General features: G+C 40.6%; 1 protein-coding gene across 1 annotated transcript in view; it reads right to left on the reverse strand.

Moving 5' to 3' along the window:
• Positions 1 to 21,879, reverse strand: part of LOC126215339 (tubulin-specific chaperone D) — a 196,441-nt gene that overhangs the window by 122,087 nt on the left and 52,475 nt on the right. The window contains exon 6 of the mRNA XM_049942023.1: positions 4,133 to 4,281. Coding sequence (XP_049797980.1) covers positions 4,133 to 4,281 — 149 coding nt within the window. The remainder of the gene's footprint in view (positions 1 to 4,132; positions 4,282 to 21,879) is intronic.

Consider the following 21,879-nt stretch of genomic DNA (forward strand, 5'->3'; position numbering starts at 1 on the left):
TTTCCACTGGGGTGGGGAGCCCGCAACAGGATGACAAGCAGCCTTGGGGCAAGATGGTTGCCCCGTGCAGACTTCGCAGTCCATCGGCTCTGCAGCAGAAGCAACAGAACGTGAAGTCGAATGACATCAGCTCGGTCTGATGACTTACCGCCTATTTTCGCCTGCAGTGGAAGCTTGCATTTTTGGTCTGGGAGGGCTTTGTACGAGCTACCACAGAGGCGGTGGAGGCAGTGCCGGACTTTTTACCAAGCTCTGCTTTTGCAGGTACCAGCAACTCTGCAATAGTGGTAACCGTTGCTTTATATGATTTTCTTAGGAGAGCTATGGGCTCTGAAACAACTGCAGCTTGACTAGTGCACTGACAAACACAGGTTCTAGTGCTGACAGCAGAAACCTCCATTTGTGTAGAAGAGTTGGCTGTCGAAACTGGCTATCTGAGGGACGAAGCAAAAGATGCAGTGCATGTGGGAGGCTGTACAACTTTATAAATCCTCTTGGTCTCACCATACGGCATGCGATTCGATGTTTTAATCTCCTGTACCTTCCTTTCTTCCAGGAAAAAGACTGCAGTCGCTACTGCAGACAGGGTGATCCCCAGAGTAATTTACACACTTCAGAGGGGAGGAGCAACCAACTCCATCATGGGCGGCCTTGTCAAATTTGTCCCAAGTGGCTTCACCCTTATACCCTAAGCTGGTGTGCCCAAAGTTCTGTCTTTTAAAACAGTGCATTGGGTTGAGGACAAAGGGACACACAGTTATGTGAGGAAAATTTGCCTTAATATGTTCTGGGAATTTTGTGCTATTAAAAGTGAGGATGAATAAGTCTGATTTAATCAGATCACCTTCCACCCTTTTCACAATATTCTACACATCTACAATGCCATCTTGGGCCCATTCAACTTTCAGGTATTCCTTGGGGATGTCCACCATTCTCTACATGCCACAATGCCTTTACTGTTGTTTAATGTGGTGTGGAGGTCAGTCTCAGTGGCATATTCCCCAAAAGTTTTGGCCTTCTGCAGGTTTGTCATTGTCAGAAACTTGATGTTTCCATCAGCAGTGTCCCATTTCATAACCGCTTAACCGATATGAAAGTACCTGCAATCCCCTATAAATCCTTTTGTATGTAAAAAGGTAACACTTTTTCAAAACTTCCCTCTTTTTGTTTAACCAATAAAAACACAATATGGCCAGGAGCATGCGTTCTGTTACTATACACACCAGCCATATTATTTGATTGGGTATTGGGTATTGGTACCTACCAGCAGCCCACCCATTCCACTGGGAGGTGGAAGAGGAAACTTCAAAGAATCCATCTCAGTTCCATGAGCAGCTAAGGAAATAAAAGTCCACCTACACAGAGCCCCATGAGCCTAGGTAAGCCTTATACATCTGAGGTGCAGCAGGTTTTCCAGAGATTGCCAGCTAACAACTGTTCCACATCAACAGTCATGCATCTCATCACCACACAGCACACCTTGAGATTGAGTGGTTTTTTATAGAGGCTTTTTTCATCCACACGATCTGGGCAGTCAAGCCAAAATCCCAGTTCCCTGTGACACACAACATTCCGCTGCCACGCCATACAGTGGTCGCTGAAGCACGCCAAGAGCTTACGGTGACAGAGAACTGGCGGCACTTACCAAACCTTATCTCAGGAACGCGGGGTCTCGAGCCCGTACAAAGCCCAGAATCACACTATTGTGGTTTGAGGAACATGATAGTGCACTCACACTGATGTTCTCGGTCACCAGTTTTGCCTGAACTGAAACAAGTGGAATGCATCTGAGACACTGTCAGGTGCTAGCTCCATGTCCACAAAGCACGGTGCATAATTTATGGAAATTACATATGCTATGCGTAGACAACTGGTGCCACATAGCTCTGAAAATTTACCAAAGATGCTTTGAACCCACACGACACAGAATCGTGGGTGCACTGAGCTCCAAAGGTGGACCAACACACTATTAAGTACCTCGTCACAATATTTTGGCTCATCAATGTATGTCCTACTAAAGTAATATGCAGTTTTGAGTGTTGGGGTATCTATGCCTCACATCAGTCTAGTGTTACCATCTAGCAAGAAGCTTTTAGAACTTGGAGAAAAATACTCTGAATCACAAGCTGGATACAGAGAAGGCTGCGAGTGGTAAAGTATGGCAGAGTCTATAGCTGGCACAGTGCAACTATTTCACAAATATCAAATCAAATCACCATTTTCTGCATTCTACGAACCTCTTACATGGGCGATTGTGTTTCCTTATCTATTACAGAATACAGACATTGTTTTGAAACAATGCTACAACACTCCTCAGAAATTTTGTTGGTTTGTACATTTGTAGCTAATGGGACAAATAAGCGACAGGAAACATCATAGAATGTAAAAAGCATTGGTATGTAATATGTCAAAGGCATCTTCACATTTTATGCTCAAAATTGTTATGTGATAAAGCTTGTTTTTCATTGTCATGAAAAACATGTGTTATGATATTGGTTTGTTGTATATTTCTGTATTTACAACCCTGATAACGTTCCTCTACAAAAATAAATTTTATTATCAGTGAAGGAACAGCTGCAGCCAGCCACATCTTATAAATGAATGATTTATTTCACCATAACTAGTTTCAGACGTGTGCCTGCTGTCTGACAGAAGTGAGGATTTCTTGTACAAATTTCACGGTCTTGTTCTATCCAGTAACAGAATAGTCATGATTATCTGGTTTACAAATAGGTTTTACATTATACACAATGTCTTTAATCTTTATTTACTTGATGAAAAATTTAGCTGTATACAGTATGGCATAGAATTCAGCATCATTTGCGTGTGATATGCTAAACCATGTGCTAGACTGAAGACAAGATGTTAGACATGTGTTAAAAGTTGATGTCAGACAGTTACTGATTTGATTGGCGGTCGCAAAGAACAAGATAATTAAATAGTGGAATACTTCTACAGTTATGATTCTTGTTCTTAGCCGAGATTGTCATGAAAACCTATACACTTAATTTGAAAAAAGTAGTGGCTTGTCAAATGAAGGGATTTTTTCCCAGTAATATTTGATTTTTCTTTCTTTCTTTCTTTCGAAAAAAAAAAAAAAAAACTACTAAACTAACTATGGGAGTAGCATAATCCCTCTAACAGTACAACATTATAGCTGGATTACATTTTTTGGGAACATTCAGTTTCTTAATTCTAGTTAGTAATTCAGCTTTCAGTCAGGTTTGTTGTGAATGTGGTTTATATTTGTATTTCTTCCAATAAATTCTTTGCTTTCTCAGCAAAATGTAGTATTTCTAGATTTTCTTCCATGCTGTTCTCTGTGACTCCATGTTAGGCCAGATTAGAAGAAAAAGTTGATTTATCTAAGTTTCTTAGCCTAAGTGTTTTGTGCCTTTATCTAAGTTCAGATAAAAGCAGAGATGTTGGAAGGTCTGATACTGAAAATCGTGTGTTGAGCTTTTATTTTTGAAAGTTTTGTGAAATTATTCAGCTAAAAGTAAGAAATAAAATAAATTAGAGAAACATTTGACATACCTCTGAATTATGCTCAAAATCATGTAAAGCAAATAAGGGTGGTGACAGAGAACTAAAAGTTCATTGTTTAGTTTGGATCTGTAAAGAATACTACACGATATTGTCTGGAGGATTATGTAGACCATGCAGTCTCATTTGCCATACACAGTTTTGAGTAACATTTGAACACACAACAAATGTTTCTGTAATGTATTTTATATCTTACACTTACACAAATCATTTCATAAAACATATGATCAATGGTTTTCCTTTTTTTAACTACCCTGATTACTTCCAAAACACTCTTTTTTTCAGTTCATGGTGGTCAATTTGGTACCTTATTTGTCCATTTCCAATTCTTTGTTTGGCTATGAAAAATGGGACAAAAATCGACTGTGTAACTACTAGGGAGTCACTTTCGTTCCATTCAAACAATTGAACAATGAGTTTTAATCAAAAAACACCAGGGGATTAAACCAATAAATCATGACTGGCTGGTGTTTCTGCCCAGATAATCCTGTATTTACTCCAATCACAGTGGTGAATAATGTCAAGAATGGAAGGGCTAAGTATTAACACAGTTTCTTCACTCTGAGCGACAGGACACACAACTCACCAAGCTCCGCGAGTGCGAGGCAACCCCCGTGCCAAGCGCTGTGCAGCTCTCGTGGGCTGAACAGCTCCAGGACAGAGCTAAGGACCTCATCTGCGAGGTCCCTCGGAAGGCGGCCAGTGACGCGCCCGATGCCCTTTGCTGCTGACCATCTGCAAAATAAAACTCTGAATCAGTAAACATTAATCACAGATAAATTACATGCTATTTTAAATGCTGTTTATTACGAGAAACAATAAAGCAGTACCCGACTCTAAGCCACCGTACATTGCGTGACGTAGGTACTTTGTTTACCACTTTTTTTCGACAGTTGTTCTTTGCACAACCCATTTGTGAATGTAACAGAGAAGGGGAAAAATGATTGTGGTCCCAGAGGTACACTCCACCACGTCTCACTGAGAACAAGTGTATATGCTGCTTCCCTCTGCTTTCCTGTTCCAGTCAGAAATGGTTCGTGGGAGAACGATTATCTTTGGGTCTCCGTGTCAGCTCTAATCTCTTTGATTTTAACTTTGTGGTCTTTTCACAAGACATACATAGAAGAAAGCAATGTTTTTGTTATGGTTTTAGGGCGCAAAACTGCTATGGTCATTAGCGCTAGGAAGCAATGTTACCGGTTGTTTCTTTTACGAACACATGTTCTTAAAATTTTAACAGTAACCACACTGATGCACCATGCCTCTCTTTTAGTATCTGCCACCAAAATTGGATAAGCATCTCTACTATGCTTTCATGCTTACTATGTAAATCTGTGATGACATGTGCTACTATTCTTTGGATCTTCTCTACTTCCTCTATCAATCCTTTCTAGCGCAGTTCGCAGACTGACATGCAATATTCAAGTATTCATGAAACTGTGGTTTTGTAAGCTACACTGTACTGTTCACACCTCATATCCGCCTACATTTACTACATTTTAATAGATTCACAATGTTGTAAGCTAGCAAGAAGTTAGGATCATTGGAATTACCCATCTGACTAAATGACAGGTGGTCTCAGAGCACGAGAACAATAAGACGGGTAGAGGCCGTATCATGTTAGAGCATATAGAGACAACACTGATTCACCTATGAGGCTTGGCACCAATAAGTGTATCTTTCATTACTTAAAGTTACTTTTTATACACTGATATGCATCCCCAACAGTACTGTTAACATTCCCCGTAGTGATAACTCATTAACAATAATTTCAAGAAATCTTAATTCACACTTAGAAACTAGTTGCAAACTGCACTTAATGTTGATAATCATCAGTGGACAAAATTGACCAACCACAAGCATGCCCTGAGCAGACATGCATCAAACAGTTAAGCTAGTTCAATAAGTTACCAAAGAGGCAACAAGCAAGACTGTGTGTGAAGTGCAATTTTGAATATAAGGAGAACAGTTAGTTAAAATCTGCCTTGGGAAACGTACATGTGCAAACTCATGTTATCCTTACGACTGGGTCAAGTATTTTCCATAACTTTTTACAGTTTTTGAGAAATAATGATTAGTATCTGGTAATTTTGCTGTGACCATTAATATTAGACTGGGTCCAGAAATAATTTTCTTGATTTTGTGAAGTTTATCAATAAAAAGAAAACCAGGTGGCATCCCAATATTTCACAATTCTCTTCATAGTAACATTGAGATTTTCCCATTTGCCTTTCTGTTATGCACACATGTTAAGAGTCTGCAGCCAGCAGAGAAGAAATCAATCAGGACAAAGACAATGAGTCATCTTTACAAAACAAGAGGTAAGCAAACTTCTATGAGAAACGGACACAGATGTTAGAATCAGAATCTTCTGCACATCTAGCACTTGGCATCTCTTGTTTAGTTGAAAGTGTTAAATACAGAAATCTACCGTGTAACATTCAATGCTTACATTCTGCACTCCCATTCCACTTCATATAGTTCCATATGAGTACTATCAGATATTTATTTATTTATTTATTTAAGCAAGCTTCACTTGCTTTCCTTAAGGGAAAAGGCAGGCTGCTTTAAGTCTCATCTGACTTGCCCTTCTCCAGCCAGAGGGTTACAATTTATTTTATTTATATACACTTTTTATTATCTTCTGAATTACAAGTCAATACATTTACAGGGTTTCAATGTGGTTTTATATGAGTTGAAAAAGAATGAGAAAAGATAATAATAAAATAACAAACTATTTATCTGTATAGTTCTAATTAATCATAATGATGGTGACCAAAATTTAAAAGAAGTATTCTAGGTGCACAGGTTGTTCTCTCCTTGTCATAGCAGTATTTAGAAGCTGGGATTTACATGGAAAGCTGTTGCTGTTATAGCTTCTATATCTAGGTGTAAAGGTTCTTCTTTTCTGTTGGTACAGTATTTTGAAGCTGAGTATTACATGTTTTCTTAATCCTAATGTTTAGTTTACTGTTAGACCAGTTTTTTGCCATGTTTCTTCTCTTGAGGCCGTTGTGGTATTGCACTGTGTCATCTCTGATATCTGTTGTCTAGGTGGATCAGTATTATCTCTTGGTGTATCAGCTGAGTCTCTCTCTCTCTCTCTCTCTCTCTCTCTCTCTCTCTCTCTCTCTGTGTGTGTGTGTGTGTGTGTGTGTGTGTGTGTGTTTGTGTGTGTAAAAACCTGGGTCACCTAGTCATTAGAGATTTGGTAGTTAGTAAGCCTTTCGTGTCTGGTCTGTTGATGATGTGGTTTCCATATCTTACCTTCAGTTTTGTATGTCTCATCTAAAGAGGAACTGTTCCTGTGATTTCGTAGACATCACTGTTTGGGGTGAGGGGTGGTAGTTTTGCCATACTTCTCAGCTATCTCTTCTCTGTGAAGTAAACTTTTTCTGTCACTTTTCTGGATAGGCCCCCTAGAGGAGCAGCAGCGTATTCGTAGATGGATCTAACGAGGGTCCTGTATGGGCATATAGCTCTCCTGGTGAAGCAGCCATAGAGTAATCCTTGTATTTGTCTCATTAGGTTTTGACATTTTCTCGTCTCACTCAGCAAGTATTGAGGATGCATGTTTAGATTTGCGGGTTTCTACATAATGAGATATCTTGTATGTCATTAAACTGTAGAAGCTGGTTCAAGAGTCTGAATTCTATGTCTGTGCATCTTTGTTGACTTTTTTGTTTAGTTTCTGTGTTGGAATAACATGGATTGTATTTTAGAGGAGGTTAGGTCATATCCCCCATTTGGTCATCCAGTTTTTGAGTTTGTCTAAGTACCTATTCGTTTTACACCATATGGTGTTTCTGCAAAGTACTGCACACCAGCAGGCAGTGTTAACTACATAAAGGGCTATTTTTTCATCCTGGTCAGTAGTTGTCAGTGTGTAATTGTTGCGCAGTGCATACAGTAGAAGGAATATTGTAGTTCCCTGTGGGATTCCTGTTTCTGGGGTGATTCTCATCTGATATCCTTTACGAGTACAAGACACGTTTGTACTACTATATGTATTCTAATGATGTGTAATATTTTGGTCAGGAGTCCTTACATCACTAGTTCGTAAACAATCCATCATGCCACAGTTAGCTGAGTGCCTGCTCTACAGAAAGGAACAAGGCTAGTGTGCATTGGGGTCTGCTGAAGTTTTTCTTCACATCACTGGTCAGTTTAATGAGTGGGTCACAGGTGGAATGGTTTTTCCGTAAGCCTGATTGTACGAGGGGCAGTATTTGTTTCTTTCTCTGTGTATGTTCGGAGTTTGTCAATAATTATTCGTTCATAAGTTTTCCTAATACGTCTAGTAGTGATTAGGTCTATACAAGGGTGGATCAGTTCTTGGTTTGATGGGTTTAGAGATCATTATAGTCTTACTTGTCACCCATCTCTCAGGTACTTTTTCTGTCATCATAATGTAGTTGTATATTAGGGATAGGATGAAGACTATGATAGAGAAGGTGGTTTTCTGGATATGGATTCATCTGGTGTTTAGTCCTGGGACTGCTTCAGTGATTTCTGTATCTGAGACTGGCTTTGTCAGTTTTGTGTGTTGTCCTCTTACTCTACTGTGGTGCTTGTACATGCATCAGTTATTTCTGTCTCTACTAGGCTAGTCACTGAATTTGTTGTCTGTTGGAAATGAGTTGGTGGTTTCTAAGACTTCTATAAATTAATTGGCTCTGTTTTTTGGCATCCATGGTGGCTTCATTGTTTATTATTAACACTTTGAGTGCCATGACCATAATATTGTGGTCTCTTTAATGTTATAAACAATGCTGTACCCATAATGTTAAGGACACAACATCTTAGCAAGAACTGCCACAACTGTTATATTACTTTTATGACACCCCTGACTAGGATATCATGCCCATAATATTATGGGTATTGCTTTCTTTCTAACGTTGAATGCAGCGTAACATTATGAAGACAGCACACAAATTGTTAATGCATTGTTTCCGATCTGTCCTTGGCCAGAAAGAGTTTTAAATTTCTTCCAGAATTTCCAGCCCTCTCTGTAGTTCTATTTCCTATAGGTGGTGTCCAATTTTGTTTGTTTGTGACTGTATATACACTACTGGCCATTAAAATTGCTACACCAAGAAGAAATGCAGATGATAAATGGGTATTCATTGGACAAATATATTATACTAGAACTGACATGTGATTACATTTTCACGCAATTTGGGTGCATAGATCCTGAGAAATCAGTACCCAGAACAACCACCTCTGGCCGTAATAATGGCCTTGATACACCTGGGCATTGAGTCAAACAGAGCTTGGATGGCGTGTACAGGTACAGCTGCCCATGTAGCTTCAACACGATACCACAGTTCATCAAGATAGTGACTGGCGTATTGTGACGAGCCAGTTGCTCGGCCACCATTAACCAGACGTTTTGAGTTGGTGAGAGAGCTGGAGAATGTGCTGGCCAGGGCAGCAGTCGAACATTTTCTGTATCCGGAAAGGCCCGTACAGGACCTGCAACATGTGGTTGTGCATTATCCTGCTGAAATGTACGGTTTCACAGGGATCGAATGAAGGGTAGAGCTACGGGTCGTAACACATCTGAAATGTAACGTCCATTGTTCAAAGTGCCGTCAATGCGAACAAGACGTGTCCGAGACGTGTAACCAATGGCACCCCATACCATCACGCCCTGCAATGTTGCCAAATACGGATGCGACCATCATGATGCTGTAAACAGAACCTGGATTCATCCGAAAAAATGACGTTTTGCCATTCGTGCACCCAGGTTTGTTGTCGAGTACACCATCGCAGGCGCTCCTGTCTGTGATGCAGCGTCAAGGGTAACCGCAGCCATGGTCTCCGAGCTGATAGTTCATGATGCTGCAAACGGCGTCGAACTGTCCGTGCGGATGATGGTTGTCTTGCAAACCTCCCCATCTGTTGACTCAGGGATAGAGACGTGGCTGCACGATCCATTACAGCCATGCGGATAAGATGCCTGTCATCTCGACTGCTAGTGATATGAGGCCATTGGGATCCAGCACGGCGTTCCATATTACCCTCCTGAACCCACCGATTCCATATTCTGCTAACAGCCATTGGATCTCGACCAACGTGAGCAGCAAACGTGAGCAGCAATGTCGCGATACAATAAACCGCAATCGCGATAGGCTACAACCTGACCTTTATCAAAGTCGGGAACGTGATGGTACGCATTTCTCCTCCTTACACGAGGCATGACAACAACGTTTCACCAGGCAACGGCGGTCAACTGCTGTTTGCGTATGAGAAATCGGTTGGAAACTTTCCTCATGTCAGCACGTTGTAGGTGTCGCCACTGGCGCCAACCTTGTGTGAATGCTCTGAAAAGCTAATTATTTGCATATCACAGCATCTTCCTGTCGGTTAAACTTCACGTCTGTAGCACGTCATCTTCGTGGTGTAGCAATTTTAATGGCCAGTAATGTAAATAGCTTGGATTGTGAGTTGAAATGGTTCCATTGTTGTTTCATGTTGGGATTGTTTGAACATCTCATTTCTCAGTAGATTCGTGTTTTCTCTCATATTAGTGCTAGTGCCTTTTCTGGGTTGGTAGGTCTCCAATGGTTTACTTTTTTCTTTGGAGTGGCCTATCTATTGGCTTCTTGACCTTTTATTCTCATTGCAGGGTTACATGTTCTAGGTCACCATTATCTGTCAGACTTAGAGGGGTTGATAATCCATCTTGTATACATCTTGTTATTATGTCCAATGCGTCTTTGCGTGTAGCTGCACGGTGTGCTGTGTCAGCTGGGGGAGGGATGAGTTTACTGCTGTAGTGGAGTGCAGGAAGAAGAGATGATCAATAGTCAAGGGTATCCCAACTGTGGTTGAGTCAGGGTGTCAGTTAGGTATGAACTATGGAGAATACTGTCAAGAGGTAGTCGTGTCCATGTGGACTATGAAAGTCAGCTGATTCAATGGGAGTCTAACTAAGGGATTAATGGTGAGGATGCTGAAGAATGCTTATGTATTGCTGTCAGTCATTGTGTCTCTAAGGTATATTTGTGAATCATTAGGTATTGCAGGAAGTCATGAAGCACTGCTTGTTGTGGCAGGTTGAATAAACAAGCAACTGTCAAGTTTGCATTGCAGTGCCCTCATCAGTACCAAAACAGCCTCTGTGCCTTGGAGACGTTTGGGGAGCACGACTTCCAATTGTGGGGGCATTTATACCAGTGAAAATTACCACATCTCGCAGCCATCTGGGTGGTTTATGGAGTAGTAGTCATACCTATTAAACTTGTATGTTCTTCGGACTGTCTGCTATGTTTCAGCAACCCTGAGGATGTAGATGTTCATTTGTTTCTAACTGTTCATAACTGAAGTCTTTTTGTTTGTCAATTCATTAGCACTGATGAACATTATGTTTTCCTTTCAACTGATGTCACCCTGCCCTACCATCATAAAGGCTAAAAGGCCTTTGTTTTTCTGAGATGGCTCCACTTACTTGTTTCAGTGACTGTCACATGGATACAGTTGTTCCTTTGTGTTACTTATAAATCCTTCCCTAGAAGCTGTTTCATTGCTTGTGTTACCATTATCTTGATTTAGTGTTTCCTGTCTCAACACACATTCTGGAAAACATCTTTTAGTATTCTGACAAAGTCATTTTTCATGACTGCTTCTGTTGTGCATTTTTTTGTTGAGTGGGGCAAGGGGTATGCTCAGCTCCTGTCTTGGGGACACCTGACTGTATGTGTTAAGGATTTCTTTGGGGTGGTTGTTGCATTTATAGGACAGCAGTGAGTGTTTGCCCTGGCAGTTGGCACATTTGGTTTTCTCAGTGAGTAAGTTCCACTGGGAATTTCCATCTATTTATGATTGGACATAATGCTGGATATAATACCAAAATGTAATACAAGATGCGTTATCGACCCTTCTATGTCTGATACATAATGGCAACCTAGAATATGTAACAACACAATGAAAAGACACAGTCAAAACGCCGCTAGATGAGGTCATTTCAAAGAAAACAGTAAACCATATGAGTCCTACCATTCCAGCAAAGGCAACAGCACTAATATGAGAGAAAAAATGAATCAACGAGAAATAAGACATACAAACAATCCTGACCTGAAACGACAATGGAACCACTTCAACTCACAGGCCAAGCTATTCATATCCAGTTATACATTTCGTTTATTTATGCTGAGGATCAGCTGCCAATCCCAGCACCTTGTATTAATCCTACACATTTTGCTCCAGTTGATTAGTGTTGTGGCTTCTCTGCACACAACAGCACTATCCCTAAATATCCTTGTGGAGCTTCCAGCATTAACATTTTTGTTACTTTTTAAGTCAGGTCAGACAAGTGGTATCATAACTGGATGCGATCTCTGGAATTTACGATGTAATTCATCAAAGTGCAACTGTATATGCCCTTCCATGACGACTTGCTAAGTCATAAAAATAAGTAACTTTCTATTTACATGAGCTTTTGCTGAAAACATAATTTATCAACAGTAATAAGAAAGGTTCGGAAAGTCACCCTGGTGAAATATTAAACTGTTCTGTATTTTAATTTTGTCAATCGATCAAGACCCAATTCATCTACTTTTTTCCATAATATTTCTTTGTTTTTCATACACTGATGAGACAATAGTTGTGGTCCAGTTTGAAATGCAATACAGCAGCGATTCTGCATTACATGGCTCTGACAAGCCTTTTCATAAGGCGTGTGACACTACATCTTTACGCGTAGACCACACAATCCCCATAGCTTATGAGCCCGTCATTGGTGGGTGCAAAGCTGATGCCCAATAGTGCACCACACGTGTTCCTTAAGGTTCAGATTAGGCAAATTTGGTGGCAAAAGCATCAATCTTTTCTTTTTTTTTTTTTTTTCCTAACACTCTTCAAACCACTGTAAAGTCATTCTGGCATTGCACCCTTGATTACTTCCTCAGGTTCCATGGAAGCCCACGTGAATGTCTCCCATTGTTTAATATTGCCTGCACAATCCTTCATCCACAGCAGCCATCCTACATCTACATCTACATCAAAGCTACATGCATACCCCACAACACTCCGTACGACACACGGCAGATGGTACCCTGTATCACTACTAGTCATTTCATTTTCTGTTACACTTGCAAATACAGTGAAGGCAATATGATTACCAATATGCCTCTGAACAAGCCGTAACTTCTGTTATCTCCATGGTCATCATCATCATCATCATCATCATCATCATCATCATCATCATCATCATCATCATCTGGGGCAGTTTCCAGCCTCTGGCAGGGTCTGTTTAGAACATAAGCCTCTCCATCGTCTTCTGTCTTGCCACCATCTCTCCGTCTTCACCTTGGTTCAGTCTTCTCCTTTCTTCTTGACACATTCCTACATGCCTTTCAGCCATCTGTCTATCGATCTTCCTCTTGGTCTCTCTCCTTCAAGTTTCATCTTGTGTATCCTCCTGGGTATCCTCTTCTCCTCTGTTCGCTTAACATGCCCATACCATCTCCACCTTCATTAACTCTCTGATCCTCTCATTTCTTAACCTGTCTATCTTTGTCATTCCAATACTGTTCCTCAAGAATTTCATCTCACTAGTTTGTACTTTGCTTTTCTCTCTTCCTTTCGTAAACCAGGTTTCAGATGCATATGTCAGGATCGGGACATAGTATGACGGGTATATAACCTTTTTATCGATTTGGGGTACATCCTTGCTCCATATCAGGCTTCTGACACTCTTCCAAAATTCTTCTGCTTTTCTCCCCCACTCATTTATTTCTCTGTCATTTTTTTCCATCTTCCTGTATCAGGATTCCTAGGTACTTGAAACTCTTCACTCTCCTCAATCGCTCCTAACCAATTGTTATTCCAGTTGTTCCACTCTCCTTCATTCTTGTTGTGATAATCATCTCACTCTTACTTATATTAAATTTCATCCCATATTCATGTACTGTTCATTCCCATATGTCCAAATGTTCTTTCACTTCCTCCTCTTTATCCCCCAAATCATCATATCATCTGCAAACACCATAGCTTTCATCTTTCCTTCACCAATTACTATTGCTACTGTACTCATTATATCATTCATCACTACAATGTAGAGTAATGGTGAAATTGCACTTCCCTGCCTCAAGCCATTCTTCTGTTCAATCCAAGCTGATCTCTCCTCTCCCACTTTCACACAGCTCACACTTCCATGGTACATTTCCCTTATCCTCCAAATAATCTGTTTTGCTACTCCTCTGTTCTCCAGGGCTTTCCACACTTTGCTTCTACAAACACTATCATACGCTTTTTCGATGTCCAAGAAGGTCATTAGTACATCTATTCCATATTCATGATGCTGTTCCTGCAGTTGTCTTACAGCAAAAATTAGACCCACCGTGGACCTTCCTGTTCTGATTGCCATGGTCTTTATATGAAATGTAAGTTGGTGGCAGCAGACTTGCTCTGCAGTCGGCTTCAAATGCTGATTCTCCAAATTTTTCAACAGTGTTCCAAAAAGAATGTTGCCTTCCCTCCAGCAATGCTCATTTGAGTTCCTGATGAATCTCTGTAATACTTGTGCATTGATCAAAACTACTGGTAACAAAACTAGCAGCCCACTTCTAAACTGCTTCAACATCATCCTTTAAATCTGACCTGGTTGGGACCCTGAACACTCGAGAAGTATGCAAGCAAGGGTTGCACTAATGTTCTACACGTGATCCCATTTACAGATGAAGCACCCTTTCCTAAAACACTCCCAATAAGCCAAAGTCAATCATTCACCTTCCCCTCTACAATCCTTACATGCTCTTTCCATTTCATTTCACACTGCTTTGTAACATTATGCTCAAATGTTTAAATGATGTGACCGTGTAAGGCAGGACACTACTAATGCTATATTTGAACATTACAGGATTGTTCTTCCTACTCGTCTGCAGTAAATTACCGTATTTACTTGAATCTAAGTCGCACTCAAATCTAAGCTGCACCTGAAAAATGTGACTTGAAATCAAGGGGAGAAAAAAATTCCTGAATCTAAGCCGCACCTGAAATTTGAGACTCGAAATTCCAGGGGAGAGAAGTTTTAGGCCGCACCTCCAAATCGAAACAAAGTTGGTTCATTATAATGTGAGACACAATTTAGGTCGACTGAATGACGATACAGCTACAGTAGTTTGGTTCAAGTCGTAAGCTTAGCAGTTAAGCTATACCAAGTAGCCACTGCTATGCGTCAGGCGCTCCATCCGTATTTATACGGGTACCCTTCTTTCTTCACGTGCTTCGTCTGATTTGAATTGATTGCTTATTTTTCTTTGATCTGATAAGTGCCGTTCTCTTTGTTATACGTGTTTACGTTACTCTAAGCTGAAAATGTATTACTGTATTGAGTCATGCATTATTTGTCGCTTTCTGATAATGAGTGTTTATGGCCTGTCGCCACTCGCCACATGGCTTGCTTTTGTGCACGGTACCGCCACTTACAATTAAAAGAAAAAAGAGGAATCGTCTCATTAGCGATACAATGGCAAGAGACTGCTATTTGTTGTTAGTTACACTGCTGCTTTCTTTGATAATGATCAACAAGAACCAAATAATAGACTGCATATGATAGACAATGTTCTGAACGAGAGTTAAGCGAAAATTTTTCTCTGTTTGAAAATCTTTGCAGACGCCTCTTTAGTGCATTACATTCTGCACATAAATTAGAGTCATCTTAGATTTAAAAATCTAATCAATTGCCGTGCTTCATTTCTGACTGTATCACTATTAGGTATAAGAATAATACGAATATAAACATGCCATGATATGTATGTTCTTCCGCATTTGCTGTTGTCTCACTCTAATTTCGTAGTTTATTAGGCAGACAGGATTTAAATGAGGTAGCAGCAAACATGAAAGAATACATGACAAAATGATTATATTCGTATTATTCTTATGGTGAAGAGAATACTTCATGTGATTCACAATTCATAAAAGTTCCTATTAGCAACCATCTCTTCTCACAGGTAGGAGAAAATTCTGAACGTAGAGTTTCCCATATTGACAAACATCCCAAACAGTCTTGCCAGTCGGATTTTCGTAGTACATTGAAATGCTGCTACATTTGAAGATCAACAATACAAAATTTGTATTTACTTCGTTGGATAATGTATGAAAATGCACTGGTCGAAACTCGGGGTGGAGAAAAAAGCTCGTCTTCCACTTTTTTTTTAAATTTATTTACTGATGTAGGTGTTTTGGTGCCAGTATTTATGTTTGTGCCTGCAAAGCATGCCTATGTAGCTCTACATATATTTGACGGCAGAAGTTAGTTGTGGCGGCACCTACCAACATTTTTCAGAACTTCCGCGTACTTTGCACTCGATTCTAAGCCACAGGCGGTTTTTTGGATTAGAAAAACCGGAAAAAAAAGTGCGGCTTAGATTTGAGTAAATACAATACATTTTTCTACATTTAGAGATAGCTGCCATTCATCACACCAACTAGAAATTTTGTCCAAAGCCCTCTCATATCTTCCTAAACTCAATGACGACACCTTCCCGTACAACATCCGCAACCAGTCACAGATTGTTGCTCAGCCTGTCTGTCAGATCATTTATGCATACAGAAAATGACAGTGGTCCTGTCACAGATACCTGGGGCACTACTCACGATACTCTAGTCTCAGACGAACACTCACTGTCGAGGACAACATACTGGGTTCTATTATGTAAGAAGTCTTCAAGGTACTCAGAAATCTGGGAACCTATTCTGTATGCTTGTACCTTCATTAACAGTCTGCATATGGGCACCGTGTCAAACGTTTCTGCACTACACGGATGACAGCTTATCCGGACACGACCTTTGACCTGGTGTAACAAGAAATGTCATTCTTCTGACGAGGCTACACATTTCCACTGATCCCCCTGTGCCTACAACAATCATAACTGATGATGTCACAGAGCAAAGCAAGAACACACAGGGGTTGTCTGCTGCAAAACGCAACATTCAATAGCGCGTGCTGAACAGAGAGCACCACAACTCTCGAGCCTGCACCATCACTGTATTCTGTCATCAGATCCCTCACAGTTTGCCACCAATCCCGCTTTACAGATTTTGTAAGCTTCTGAACATCAGATCTGAATGCGGTGTGAACTTTCAACAACTTGTCACCTGCTTGTGGTGTCACTGTCATTCAGCCACTTTTGCCAACCAGCTCTTCCATTTCCAAGTTCCTTGTTCCAAGGTCCCAGGCCTTAGCAATCTGCCCTGCTCAAAACTGCTTACAGCCCGTATCGTCATTCTAACAATCCCCCATTTATCTCTGCCTCACTCTATTTTCCTTACATCATATACCTGCAATGTCACCAAGTGGCATTCAGACTCTCAGCGGGCAGCAGTCATAATGTTCTACCTCGTCGGAAGATGTCAGGAGTTAACACAGTGTGTAAGATTGAAAGTCAAAAGTCTAACATCTGCTTTCATTCGCAGAGCTCTATCCCTTACGCTACCTAATTGTGCTGCACAGAACAACCAAGCTTGCCACATGGTTCTCCACATTTAAACTTGCTGCAATACTCACAGTACTGGCACTGTAAAGAAGACTTCCAGAGAGGTGGCTGACAAGAGTAGTGGAATCAATAAAGATTGGATGGTACTGACTGGTATTAACTGATTTTTAATTGTAGAAAACATTCAGCACTGTTATCTGAATCTTCCATCGGTTCTTGGTAGAACAACATTATAATAATTGGCGCTTTTCATTTATTATTCAGCACTGTGTTTAGTATGTTGGTTTCTGCAAAAACAGAAGTGAGGCAGTCAGTTAACAGTTGCTGAAATGATTTGTGTAATTGAGACTGAAATCATCTTATTTATTTACACATTAGAACCCCAGGGTGACAAGTTCTTTGAGAGATGGAATTTTCACAGCCAATGTCATCTCACCAATGCAAGTTTTTAGAACTGAGAGTGTACGTGTTTTTGAGTAGCCAGTACAGAGGTTCAGAAAATCTTAAATGAAATAAAACAATGGAAAGTCCAAGTTGGAATATCAAACACCTGGTCAACAATGAGACCTTAATGATCTGAACTTAGGGCCACGACAACACCCTATCCACCTTCCTTCAGAACCGCAAGACCTTCTCCCGCATCCAATTCACCTGGTCCTCCTTACGCCAGCATGTCATCATCCCGGATGTCGACCTACTCTCTGATCACTCTGTCCACACATCTGTCCTCATTAATCTCACCAACAATACCTGCACTTCAACAGCTGTCATTCCTGCATCGCCAAAAAATCTCTACTTTACAGCCCGAACAGCCAGGGATGGCATATCTGCAGTGATAAGAACTCCCTCCCCCAGCATAATGAAGGTCTCACAAAGGACTTCACAGACAGGCATTTTCTCCCAAACCTTGTCCACAATTCAATTTCTACTGATATATCACCACACATCCCTAATCCAACCACCACCTAACCAAACCAGTTACAAAGTAGCACACCCTTCAGTAGCCGATACCACCCTGGAATGGAACAACTGAACAACATTCTTTGAAAGGGTTTTGACTACCTATCATCATTCCCTGAAATGAGTGATATCCTACAAAAGATGTCTGTCGTGGTAACTGCACAGTCACTGCAGCGAATTGCTAACTGGAGGGGCCCAGGTTAGATCGGTGGCTGGGTCAGAGATTTTCTCCACTTGGGGACTAAGTGTTGTGCTGTCCTCACATTCGTATCATCAATACTGATATTCCACTGCTGAGATCGCTGTAAGGGCACGTCCTGAAAGCAAATTTTAAAAATTAATAATAACAATCCCAACCAGGCTCCTTCCCACAACTCCTAAAGTTTTTCTATCATCCACCCATTCTCCACAACACCCTAGTACTTCCCTATGCCACTCTCAATCCAAATCCATTGCCACAGGGATCATACCACTGTGGAAGACTCAGGCGTAAGACCTGCTCAATCTGCCCATGCAGCATCTCCTATTCTAGTAGTGTTACAGGCTTATCCTGCCCCATACGAGGCGGGGCCATGTCATATACCCCAGCTTTGCAGCAATCATTGCACAGCTTTTTATATCGGTACGACTACCGACCAGCTTTCTACCGAGACGAATGGACACTGCCAAACTGTGGCCAAGAGCAAAGTGGGCCACCCTGTGACACAACAACCAGCTGAATGTAAAACGCTCGATTTCATTGGCTGCTTCACACCTCGGTCCATCTGGATCCTCCCCACCACCACCAACTTCTGTGAACTATGCAGATGTGAGTTATTCTTATGACACATTCTCTGCTGCCAAAATCAGGCTGGCCTCAGCCTACAGTGACATACTGTCTCCACACCCTCCACCCAACAGATACCACCCCCTCTGTCCTATCACCTACCCCAATTTAGTCCCCCGCCATCATTATGCTCTGCTCTCTGCCAGTGCGACCAGCCTCTCTACACCTTTCCCACTCCCCATCCCCCCACCCCCACCCCAACCAATCCCTCGCCCACAGCATCTCGACGACGCAAGACGGAGCTACGCCAGGGCCATCACCTAGTTCCTGCATGCTCCATTAGGAAATGCTGACTTCTCTTCCCCCATTCATACCCTGCTATCCTTTCCCCTTCGTCACCTCACTCCAGATTGCTGCTACCACTCAACACAAGTGGTCACATATGCACGAAGTGTGCTTGTGTGTGTTTTTTTCTTTAATATTCTGAAGAACGCTTTGGCCAAACGCTCATTGCACAAGTCTTTTCATTTTGCCAGTCTACAACTCAACGAGTTGTCTTTACAGTGAGTGGCAACATAATGTTGTTCTCAGTGATGTAAATGGCAACAGGAAATAAGAATCGCACTGCAATAAAAGGAAACATATTAATTAAGGAATTCCATGGAATGGAATGGAATGGAATATATCAGAGGTTTAGTGGTTAAACGAGAAATAGAATCTGCATTACTAAATGGTTAATTGAGGACACAATCCCTGTTGCAGATTGCCTGTCTACAATAAAAGCAAGATTTTGAATATTTTGTACAGTTATCGACCAAATTTAAAATGCTGTCATAATATACTCTTTTAAGAGATGTAATCTTATATCAACACAGTAAGGTAAGTATTACAGTTAGAAACTGTGTAGATGTCTTGAGGCAGCATAACCTATAGCAGCAAATTACCCAGATAATATTCATCCAGTACCTGGGAATGAGAGCACTTAGTGACATCCGACAAACTTTGCACGTAATTTCAAATCCTTACAAAACTTTTTCTTGCTGTCACCCCTCACAAAATGATGAAAGGATAAATAATACTATATTTTCACTTTTGATGCAGTAAAACTACAGCATCAGGAATGACATTTTAATTTAGTACTTCTTTATCACTAACTCTACTCGCAGACAGTGTCTACATATACCAATGAATGTATGTTCAAAATTATATCATTTACCAACACACAGTTCAGGAAATCGGGTGTTTCATACATGGGACTTCCATTCATTAAATAATTAGAGTGGGTGGGGGATTACTTTTTTGTCTAAAACGGCAATTAATTTAAGATTCAGTAGTTTACAAGGGAAAAATGCCGGACTGAAACTGACTGGAGTGAAACTAGTGATGTTAAGGCAGTGATAATTTAGTGTGAACTGAAACATATTTAGACTGAAATTCTAGCCAATAAACAGTGACTTTAATGGCAAGTATTTCTTATTAATTATTAACTACAACCAAGGACATTATATTACCTATTAAATCTCAATATAAGAGTACTGCTAACTATATCAAAAGATGGAAAAAGAGACATGAGTTCAGTGATGGGCTCACAGGCACAGTTCTTAACCTTTCCTTGTTCACCTGTTTAGTAACCCTCACAGCAGACATCGATAAATGAGTTGGTGAAGGTCTCATGGCAGCATAGTGCAGCAAAATGTAACAGATGGCACACACAAAGTGTCGTATGGGCAGAGCTGCTGACCCTGCAGTTTAATTTCCAGGGACAATCAGCCGGACCAGTCAGTTCATATGCTGAAACTGATCAACTTTGACCATGCCTTTGCATTACACCGTGCTCCATGCCAGCTGTCAGTCATTTGTGCCAGTCACATTTTGTGCCTTTCTCTGTGCAGGGTTACGACACACTGTGCCCCCACAGGTTGACCCACCCGACAAGTTTGTTTTCCTCTTACAGGATCCAAATCTGCAGCTTCTGTAATCGAGCCATCACCGGCTATATTAATTACATTTGTGCCAACTGGAGGATTTTGCGTCGTCGTCACGACCCCGCAGATACAAAAACCTGCTTTTAATTTCTTAACTTCCTATTAAATAATTTTCAATATATGGCTCTCCAATCTGTCACCAGATAACTGTCTTATGTATTCCACAAAATTTCCAAGAGGCATCTGTTTGACAGTGTCAGATGATGGCTGTTTGTTACTGGTGGCAAGTAGCAGCTGCCATTGTCCACAGTGTGACAATCTGTACGTTGACCTCGTTTGAAAGTTGAAGACAAGTGATCATGTTGTTTGCAGGAAGATGATGGTAGTGTCATTAGAGCACCTTAGCAGGAGCCAAGCTACGGCCTTCTGCACACATGCCAGTCAAACAAAAATTGCTAGATACACAGAACCTTCACAATTTTGTGGTGTAACTGTCATTGAAAATTCTGATTTCTCTCTATATTTAATGACAGTAGGCACAGTGCTTTTTATTCCTCTTCACACAACATGCTGCTTTTCAAAAGCTCTCTGTCCACAGGATGGAAACTTTTACATCATCAAAAGATTTCTCCGATATTTCTAGGATCTTCCACATTCAAATTCAAAATTTCCCTGAACCATTTTTTTTGTTGTTTTTAGGAGTAAGTTTAACTTCACTAGTTTTAGAATTGTCATGTCATGAATAATGATTATTCCAAGTTCAGCTAGGACTGAAAATGAGATATAAACAAAACTGACTCATTTTTTTGTTGGTAGAGAAATAATATCCAACTGTAATACTTTGAAACACAGTTATATTACCAATGTCATCCTCCCTACTAACCAAAAAGAGGAACACTAGACAAAAAATATGGCAACAACTCAATACACTTCTTCACATTCCTTACATGAGTCCACAATCGATTATTTCTGGACCAGTCTCAGAGTGATTTCTATCAAAATGACTAAGTATGTTCCCTTCTGTCAATAAACTTTTTACCTCCCCTCATAACTTCCCAAAATTCTCTAAGATTTCCTCAATTATTTATTTATTTATTTATTTATTTATTTTGTAAATTCAATTTCTCTGAGAATGCCCAACTTTTCAGGCTTTCCAGACAAGTCACCTACTTGGTCCATTATCTCCCACACAAGACCATATAAATGAGTCTACATGTCCACACTCATAGACATCACAGCA

The sequence above is a fragment of the Schistocerca nitens genome, chromosome 12 (assembly GCF_023898315.1).
Source record: "Schistocerca nitens isolate TAMUIC-IGC-003100 chromosome 12, iqSchNite1.1, whole genome shotgun sequence".
Classification (NCBI taxonomy): domain Eukaryota; kingdom Metazoa; phylum Arthropoda; class Insecta; order Orthoptera; family Acrididae; genus Schistocerca; species Schistocerca nitens.